The 10,822-nt window shown below is 35.9% G+C and overlaps 1 protein-coding gene across 1 annotated transcript in view; it reads right to left on the bottom strand.

Annotated features, from left to right (window-relative positions):
- Nucleotides 1-9,143, bottom strand: part of lmf1 (lipase maturation factor 1) — a 55,064-nt gene extending 45,921 nt beyond the window's left edge. The window contains exons 1-3 of the mRNA XM_056470021.1: nt 8,914-9,143; nt 7,555-7,864; nt 5,837-5,847 (exon numbers count right to left, since the gene is read on the bottom strand). Of these exons, the coding sequence (XP_056325996.1) occupies nt 5,837-5,847; nt 7,555-7,864; nt 8,914-9,133 (541 nt within the window). The 5' untranslated portion in view covers nt 9,134-9,143. The remainder of the gene's footprint in view (nt 1-5,836; nt 5,848-7,554; nt 7,865-8,913) is intronic.
- Between the last annotated feature and the right edge of the window lie 1,679 nt (nt 9,144-10,822).

The raw sequence follows: 10,822 nt of genomic DNA, 5'->3' as shown, positions 1-10,822 counted from the left end.
CATGATAATCAAAACACTGCTTATGAAATCTGAATGATTCCACATGCTGCCGTATCTCAACTCCAGCCTAATAAATCTGTGATACTCTGGGATTTCGGTGTGCTGTTATGAGGTTTGTCAGCAGGAGTGTTGCCATAAGTTCTGGCTTCGCTGTTTATTAGTGTTCATGTATTGAAATTGAATGTGATTGTCAGCAGATGTATATTAGTGATGGGATTCATTTCAAAGTGTTTAATTTGCCTTTCCTCCTTCCAACATACTCACTGAACCAAACCATGGAGAATTAGAGCATTCGTACTGTTACTAATCAATAATCATATCTTTATTGTTGGCAAATACACACGTTTTTTGTTTATAGTTTGTGATTAAAAATGTATTAGATATTAAACATTAATCTATTCATCCATCAATCTGTCTATCCATCCATGCATCCAATCAATTTATTCATCTAGCCATTTATCCGTCTAAAAAAATCCATCCATTCATCCATCCATCCACCCATTCATTCATCTATCCATCTGTCCGACTGTCCATCCATCCATCCATCCATCCATCCATCCATTTCTTCATTCATCCATCCATCCATCCATCCATTTATTCATTCATCCATCAATCCATCCATCCAATCTATCCATTTATTCATTTATCCATCAATCCATCCATCCAATCTATCCATTTCTCATCTATTCATCCATCCGTCAATAAAATCCATCCATCTATTCGTCAATCCATCCATCTATCCATTTATCATCTATTCATCCATTCGTCAATAAAATCCACCATTTATCAATCCATCCATCCGTCTATCCATCCGTCCGTCCGTCCATCCATCCATCTATCTATTCAATAAATCTGTCTATCTATCATTCCATCCATGCATCCATCCATCCGTCCGTCCATCAAATCCACCTTTCTATCCATCCATCTACCCATTAATTCATTCAATCATTTATTCGTTCATCTGTCTGTCTGTCCATCCATCCGTCCATCCAATCACCAATCTATCATTTTATCATCTATTCATCCATCCGTCAACAAAATCCATCCATCCATCCTTCTGTCTATTCAATTCATCTGTCTATCCGTCAATCCATCCATCCATCAACAAAATCTATCTATCCATCTATCCATCCATCCTTCTGTCTATTCAATCCATCTGTCTATCCATCAATCCATCCATCCATCTATTCATCCATCCATCAACAAAATCTATCTATCCATCTATCCATCCATCCTTCTGTCTATTCAATCCATCTGTCCATCCATCAATTCATCCATCCATCTATCTATCCGTTCATCAAATCCAACTTTCATCATTCATCTAGCCATCTGTTTGTCCGTCCATCCATACATCCGTCTATCCACCTGCCCACCCATCTATTTTTCAGTTCATCCATCCATCTATCTGTCTGTCTGTCTGTCTATCTATTTATCTATCTATCTATCCATTCATCTATCAAATCCATCTGTCTATCCATCCATCCGTCTATCTGTCTGATTATCAGTCCATCCATTGACCCATCTATCCATCCATAAAATCCATCTGCCCGTCCATCCAAACCATCTTTCTATCCATCCATCCATTGGTCTCTCTGTCCATCCATCCATACATCTATCCAATCCATCCATCTATTCATCTATCTTTCCATCGCCTATAAAATCCATCCATCCATCTGTCTGTCAGTCCTTTCATCCAACCTTCTATCCAATCTATCTATTCACCCATCCATCCACGCATTCATCTATCATTCCATCAATCCATCCGTCTGTCTACTTCACTCGGTCTGCATCCACTCCTGTGTGTTTCTCCTGCTTTAAAGGAGCCAAATCAAAGCACAATCCATGCTTTATACAACCAAAATCCCACTGGAAGAGTTCATCTGTCCTTAACTGAATCACTGATGTGATCAAAATGTTTAGCAATAATCATATGCCACCAGTTTCCAGGCAGAATCTATGGCTCAAATGCAGTGATATTTAGCCTCGAGTCTCTCTGGGAAAAGCAACGGTCCTCCAACAAGCATGAAGAGCATCAGATGGTGTGTTTACTCGTCGGTGGTTTGTGGAAAGTGGGCAGAAATGACCGATCGGAGCGTGACGGAGGTTTGAGGACTCACATTTATCTCTCCGCGCTATCATACACAGAAAAAAAAAAAGATCGCTCCAGTATCTCCTGTGCTATTTTTACACCCCTAATCAGATTTCTAGACACAATTATTTGGTTTGGAGCTGAATAATTCATTACATCTGCAGCGCCGTGATTGGATTTGAATCTTGGGAGACGAACAGAAGATTCTGCATTTTTGAAGCGCCGCCATGTCCTCTTTGCTCTTAAATTAGTTTACTGCTAACCGGAATTATGAGCCAAGCGTGAGTTATGAGACTTTTTTTGCATGCCTCTCCTGTCTAAATAAAATTAAAACAGATTAGCAGATTTAACACTCATAGCAGCTCATGTGACAAATATAACTGCATGTGTTAAAGATCACCTATTATGCAAAAACCACATTTATAAAGGGTTTAAACATATATCCAATATATATATATCCAGCCTCTAATGGCAAACATGAATTAATCCTATTTTTATTCATCAGACTGAATCATTCACAGGAGGCTCGCTCTAAATGGATCATTTGTATAAGTGAATCTTTTACTGGAGACTCGCTGTGAATGAATCATTTAAATCAATAAACCATTTATCTGAGACCGACTCTGAATGGTTCATTTAAAACAGTGAATCATTTACTGGAGACTCACTCTAAACGGTTCATTTGAATCTGTGAATCATATACTGGAGACTTACTCTGAAATAATCATTTGAATCAGAGAATCATTTACTGGAGGCTTACTCTGAAATGATCATTTGAATCAAACCACAACCCTAAGACTCACTCTGAATGGTTCATTTGAATCTGTGAATCATATACTAAAGTCGCACTCTGAACTAATCATTTGAATCAATAAACCATTTATCTGAGACCCACTCTGAATGGTTCATTTAAAACAATGAATCATTTACTGGAGACTCACTCTGAACGGTTCATTTGAATCTGTGAATCATATACTGGAGACTTACTCTGAAATAATCATTTGAATCAGAGAATCATTTACTGGAGGCTTACTCTGAAATGATCATTTGAATCAAACCACAACCCTAAGACTCACTCTGAATGGTTCATTTGAATCTGTGAATCATATACTAAAGTCGCACTCTGAACTAATCATTTGAATTAATAAACCATTTATCTGAGACCCACTCTGAATGGTTCATTTGAATCTGTGAATCATATACTGGAGACTTGTTCTGAGAGATCATTTAAATCAGTGAGTGATTTACTGGAGACCCACTCTGAACGGTTCATTTGAATCAGTGAATCATATACTGGAGACTCACTATAAACTAATCATTTGAATCAACAAACCATTTACCTGAGAATCACTTTGAATGGATCATTTAAAACAGTGAATCATTTACTGTGGACTCACTGTGAATACATTACCTGAATCAGTGAATCATTTGCTGGAGTGTCACTCTAAACTAATCCTTTGAATCAATAAAACATTTATCCAAGACTCACTCTGAATGAATCATTTGACTCTGTGAATTGTTTACTGGAGACTAACTCTGAACAGATCATTTGAATTAGTGAATCTTTTACTGGAGACTCACTCTGAACAGATCGTCTGAATCAGTGAATCACTTACTGGAGACTTACTCTGAAATAATCATTTGAATCAATTAACTATTTACCTGAGAGCCATTTACTGAGTGATTTACTGAAGACTCACGCTGAATGAATCATTTGAATCAGTGAATCATTTTCTGGAGACTCACTATGAATGGATCATTTGAATCAGTGAATCATTTTCTGGAGACTCACTATGAATGGATCATTTGAATCAGTGAATCATTTTCTGAAGACTCACTATGAATGGATCGCTTGAATCAGTGAGTCATTTACTGGAGACTCACAATGAATGGATTTTTTGAATCAGTGAATCCTTTTCTGGAGACTCACTATGAATGAATCGCTTGAATCAGTGAATCATTTACTGGAGACTAACTCTGTCGTTCCACCAGAAAATGAATGCTATTAAAAGCTGGAAAATCATCTGAAATCTATTATGGTGAACATTACAGTGTTACATGCACTTGGACGGATCCCTGAAACTAGGAAAAGCTTTATACGGTGTAAAACACAAATGAAATATGCCAATATAAATCAAACAACATGTTCTAGTCCTCCGTTCAACAATGGAAGTTAATGAAAACCTGATTGGCCAATCGAGCCCGTTTGTGGTTTTCTTGTTTATCTGGGGGATTTGGATTTTGGTGGGACGCGACGTTTCTTGTGGTTGATCACAGATGTGGTTTGTGGGATGAGGTAAAACGCTGGGCTAAAAGTTCAGATGAATCACTTTGGCTTCAGTGACTCTATCAGTCACACTGGTGGAGATCCCACATACAAAACTAAACACTGAAGGGAATTCTGGAGAAAACGGCACTGCTTTGTTTGTTTGTGCCATCCAATAATTCATTAAAAACTCCCATGCGTGTGTTCTATGAAAATACAGCTACTAGAAATCAAAGAGGGCATTATAATATTTCATCACTGGGGGACCGAGTACACAAGTGAGTCACTTTAACAAGTGCAGATACCCTGATCAAATATTAACTCCAGTGGGAGTCTAAAGTCCCTCTTTTCAATATGACTTGAGTTTTAATTTACTTAAGTGGAAAAAGTAAAAGTTATTACTGATTAATGTTTGTTTTGCGCAACGGATCATTTGAATCAGTGAATCTGTTACTGGAGACTCACTATGAATGGATCATTTGAATCAGTGAATCTTTTACTGGTGACTCACTATGAATGGATCATTTGGATCAGTGGATCTTTTACTGGAAACTCACTATAAATGGATCATTTGAATTAGTGAATCTTTTACTGGAGACTCACTATGAATGGATCATTTGAATCAGTGAATCTTTTACTGGAGACTCACTTTGAATGGATGATTTGAATTAGTGGATCATTTACTGGAGACTCACTATGAATGGATAATTTAAATCAGTGAATCTTTTACAGGAGACTAACTATGAATTGATCATTTGAATCAGTGAATCTTTTACTGGAGACTCATTATGAATGGATGATTTGAATTAGTGGATCTTTTACTGGAGACTCACTATGAATCGATCATTTGAATCAGTGGATGTTTTACAGGAAACTAATTATGTATCGATCATTTGAATCAGTGAATCTTTTACTGGAGACTCATTATGAATGGATGATTTGAATTAGTGGATCTTTTACTGGAGACTCGCTATGAATGGATGACTTGAATTAGTGGATCTTTTACAGGAGACTCACTATTAATCAATCATTTGAATGAGTGAATCTTTTACTGGAGACTCACTCTGAATGGATCATTTAAATAAGTGAATCTTTTACTGGAGACTCACTCTGAACAGATAATTTGAATCAGTGAATTACTGGACACTCACTCTGAAAAGATCATTTGAATCAGTAAATCTTACTAGAGACTCACTCTAAATGGATCATTTGAATCAGTGGATCTTTTCCTGAAGACTCACTCTGAATGGATCATTTGAATCAGTTGATCTTTTCCTGAAGAGTCACTCTGAATGGATCATTTGAATCAATGGCTCTTTTCCTGGATACTCACTCTGAATGGACCCTTGAATCAGTGAATCATTTACCCGAGACTAACTCTGAATAAATCATTTGAATCAGTGAATACTTAAAATATGTACTTAAGGACAGTAGTGAAGTAAAAATATTCCATATAACAATGTAAAGAAATGATTACTCACCAAAAGAGTACCTGGATAAAAGGAAACAGAGAAATATATGAGATTAATACCATTTTCATCACATGAATGAATGAAGTCATCACCATATTTGTTTGGTAAATCATTATTATGCAACTGTAGATGTTTAGTAAATTTAAAATATACATAATTCTGAGAATTTTAACATCAAAATTAGCTTCTTAGAATTGTTACTTAAGCAATAATTATATAACAAGTAAGTCTTACTTATGAGATACTACATCGCAAAACATTTTAATTAAGACTAATGGAGAATAATATAATAATTATGTTCTAAAAAGTCATGTGTATAGCATAAAAAGCATAATTGTGACACTAATAAATTCTGTCAAGATACAAAGTCTTAATTATGATACTAAATATGCTGCTAAATATGACAGAACATTGTTTTAAATTATGAGAAACTAGTTGCAATACAATTATAAAAGATAAAAAATTATAAAGAGAGTCAGAATTATTACAAAACATTGAAATTATGTCATAAATCATACAATCTATATAAAAGGTTTGACTTTATCATATAATTTTGATATAGTTTTGCATTTTTATGGAAAATACATTTTAAATTAAGACTTTTTTTATGAGGATACAGGTACTGGACTGGCCTGCCTGCAGTCCCGACCTGTCTCCAATAAAGAGTGTGTGGCGCATTTTTAGCCGCTAAACGTCTTTTAAGTTTTGTGAAAAGGAATGATAACATTACAAAGTGGTAAATGCTTTACTGTCCCAACTTTATTTGAAATGTGTAGCAAGAACCAAAATTGGATTTGTGTTTAATTTTAAAAAATAAAACATTAAATAATGTTTGTTGTATTGACGGCAATGAAATACAAGTCAAAGTAAATTTACAAATGACTTCTTTCTTTTTTTATTAGCGTTTTCCATGCTGGCCCAACGTTTTCTAATTTGGTGTTGTACATCATAATTTTGACATTCAAAATAGTTGGTCAAAATTATGGGATTTATGTTTATTTCTTTGTCTCTATTCGGATTTTCCAATGTCTCCAAAAGGATTTGTCATAATTATGACTTTTTATATCCTAATTACAATTTTTTTGGTAACACTTTTAAGTACCAATTGTCACTATTGTATTATTTTCAACTTACTATTAAGGCAAAAGTCATAATTAATAGTTTATTATTAGCAAGAAATTTAGGCTTAAAGGGGAGCTATTATGCAAAAATCACGTTTATAAGAGGTTTAAACACAGTTGTGTGTCAGCAGTGTGTGAATATATCCAGCTTCTAATGGTAAAACATTAAATAATTGTATTGTTCATAATCAGACTTGATAAAAACAAGCAGAAACACTTTGATTGACATTCTCCCTTTGTACGTGTCATCAGAGGGGGAAAGCCCCGCCCACTAGTGCCCATCTCTCCCTCAATAGTCTTGCTTTGAATCTGCCACTATGCTGAACACAGGCATCTGTAGCTCCGCCCTCTTTTGAAAAGAGCACTATCTCATTTGAATTTAAAGCGACAGTCACCAAAACACCACAGTTAGGATCAAATCCTGAAAGGGTCAGTTTTAAAGAGTAAGAAAACATTATATGTGTGACATTCTGAGCTGAAACTTCACACACACACACACACTCTAGAGACATCAGAGACTTATTTTACATCTTTTAAAAGGGGGCATAATAGGTCTCCTTTAAACTTTCATCATTATTATTGTTTGTAATATGAATGCTCGCTCACCAAAGCTGTCCGACGTTCACAATGGAGTGATACAGGATCCACAGCATCCCCATTATGACCATATTGGCGCTGCCCAAAAACAGCACCAACCCCGAAAGAGCCATTCCTGCCAGCGCAATCAGATCCAGGTTTGCATCCATATCACTCCAGTCCATGAACCAGAGGATTGTAGGAGAGTAAGACAGGGCGGAGAGGTCAATCTTTCCTCCCACGTAACGCTTAACACTCCTCAGGTAATCTTTACACGGCATGAGGCCTTTCTCTCCAATCAGCTGCTTATTCTGGTTGTAGGCAATAGTGAACGCCACCACTGCAAAACAGATGAGCAGACAGCTTAATTATTACACACGCATTCATAATCAGAGTATTTACAAACCATTAGGTGCGTTCCAAATCATATACTCACACACTATTCTATGCGATTTTGTGAATAGTGCATCCAAACTGATCATTCGAAAAAGAATAAGTGCACTTTAAATACTGTATACTGCACTTATTCAACCATTAAAGATAATTGTGGCATGTTGAACACTTCATGCACTTAAAGGACTCTTCTAAAGCCTAAAAACACCATAATATGTTTGCAGATATTCAGAAACATGCTCAGTGAACATACTTGTTCATCTGAAAAACAATGTGTGTTCCATTCTGGAACGTCGGTCTTCGTTTTGGTCATATTAACCCACTCAATGCCAGTTTAGCCAATTATATTTCAGCACCCCGGGTTGCCTTGCTGGAAAACAGTGTATTTCATTCATTCATTCATTCATTCAGGAAGACTCTGAAAGCATGTGTCCGTGACCGAAATGTGACCTCCGGTGGACAGTAGCAGACTCCAAAATGAGTTGAGGGGCTTTCTTTTGCACATCATTCCCTCATAGTAAACTAACGTCAACAGAGAAAGACTGCCAATCCAAACGCAGAAGCAAATGGTCAGAGGATTTTCAGTGGATTAACTTGCACAGATTAATTGTTCACCTAACGACAAACAACATGGGCTAACAAAATTAACATTGTCAATTTTAATGCCAAGCGGACTTTAGGCAGGAGGTGGCTAGGAATATATTGTTTGCGAAGCTGTCAAAAGAGAAAGACCATTTGAAGACTATCAGAAACAAATACGAGTAATCTGCATAAATTAATCGTTTACTTAAATTATGTGCAGTAACATTGTAAAGATTGTAAATTTGGATTTCAGGGGGACTTTAAAGAGGAAATATTAGGAAGTCAGTGGATCAAGCTGACCAGTTGCTAGTCGCTCATTTAAAAAAATGATCGTAGCATAAGAATACTAACTAATAAAACTAATAGTGCGTGGTCTCCTAGCAACGGCGTCATTTCACCTCCAGTCAGACTCACAGTAGATGAAGGCGATGGATCTCAGCAGGACGATGCGCGTGAGCCAGAACGACCCTTTCTGGACCAAAACGCCCACTTTCTTCTCATATTTGCTCGAGTGTTCGTCTCGTTTTGTGTCGCTGCAGCTGTCGTGTGCAGTATTATCTGAAACAAGCGTATCGCCACGTCGCTTTCTGAGGAAACTCTCGCTGGTCTCCGAACTCTCACTGGAGGACGCCATGTTTAGAGCGTTCTGCACATGCTCGGGGAATCACGTGCAGCGCGATGAATAATCAGAGGACTGTGCGCCTCTGCCAACATAACACGCAGAGCGATGACAGATCTGCTATAAAGTTCACGAAGACGCTCAATCTTGCGCAATATTTACATAAATATAAAATATAAGATAAAGTTGTGTAGTTCATTCTAATCTGATATTGAGACGCCATGATAAATTATGTGAAGTCACCATTTTAAAAAGCCACCGTATGAGACACTGATGAGAGAAAAATTAGACAAATTTAATTGTTCAATAATAATAATTTTAGAATAATTTTAATTATTATATAATAACATATTTTTTCTCAGTATTATGACTTTTAAATATTTATTTTATCTAATGTAGTCAATTATGATTTTTCAGTCATAATAATGGCTTAATATCCTCTTATTTATGCTTTACTGTGATAATAATGTAGATTTAATGTGAGAAAGGGGTTAGATTAAGATTAAAAATACATTTTGAAAAATATTTATGAACAAACAAAAAATAAAACTGATACTATATTTTAAGATGCCCTTGTTACAACTACTGAGTAATATTAATTAACTAGGTGTACTCATTATACAGCATGGTTAGGGTTAGAATCTGGGTTAGGTTTAGGGTTAATTGCATTTAACTATGCATAATTATTTGTAAACACGTACACAGGGAGAACATGCAAACTCCATGCGGAAACACCAACTGACCCAGCCGGGACTCGAACCAGCGACCTTCTTGCTGTGAGGCCATAATGCTAACCACTTAGCCACCATGGAACATCATTTTTATTCGAAAATGTAATCCACCTATTCCCTACCGCTAAACCCAACCATAACTGTACATTATTTCCACAATCAGAGGGGAATAAAAGCTGGAAAACAATCATGCAGAAGTGCACTGTAAGCCTGAACATGACATAAACAGTAAACATATCCCTTAATTCTGATTGGCTGATTGTTGATTACAATTGATTTTGTATCATAGCACTTAATAATGAATGTTTATGAGTTCTTTAAACAGATGCTTTTAAATGATGATCATGTTTTAAAATGGAAATTATTCATAAAATCACTTTGCACTCATATTTATTTTCATAGATATTGTAATAAAAAAAAGAGTTGTCCAACCTTTATTATGAGAACAATTGTGTATCTTCATTCAAATGTACAGAACAGTATCATAAGATGTATTTTCTGTACCAAATTATGTACAACTTTTACAAAGGTGCAAAACTGTTCCTTAAGGAACATTATTGTACCACTGTGTACCTTTTTTCTGAGAGTGTAGGATAAGGTGTGTGGAATAGGTTTAGGGTTAATTGTATGTAATTATTCATAATTATTTAATACAGTAAATACATGTAACAAGGGCTTAAAAAGACATGTAACAGGTTTTATAAAGTGAATAAAATAATATGTATAAAACACTGCGAGAATGTTGGATAACTGATGCAACACATAAGCAGTTATACAGCATTATGCTGTAATTTGTTAGTCAATTATGTTCAATTAAGTTAAAAAGTTGCTGATGTACAGCACTGGCCAATTGGAGCAGTTGTGTAAAATCTTCTCGACCAATGAGAATACAAAAGGAGGAGACTAATGAAAATACCTCAGCAAAACTTCTCTCTCTCACCGATAAGTTGTGTAATGTTGCCAGTTGCTCAGC

This window comes from Danio aesculapii, chromosome 12 (genome assembly GCF_903798145.1).
Source record: "Danio aesculapii chromosome 12, fDanAes4.1, whole genome shotgun sequence".
Lineage (NCBI taxonomy): Eukaryota > Metazoa > Chordata > Actinopteri > Cypriniformes > Danionidae > Danio > Danio aesculapii.
Note: the sequence above shows the minus strand (reverse complement) of the source record. Positions and strands in the feature narration are given on the sequence as shown.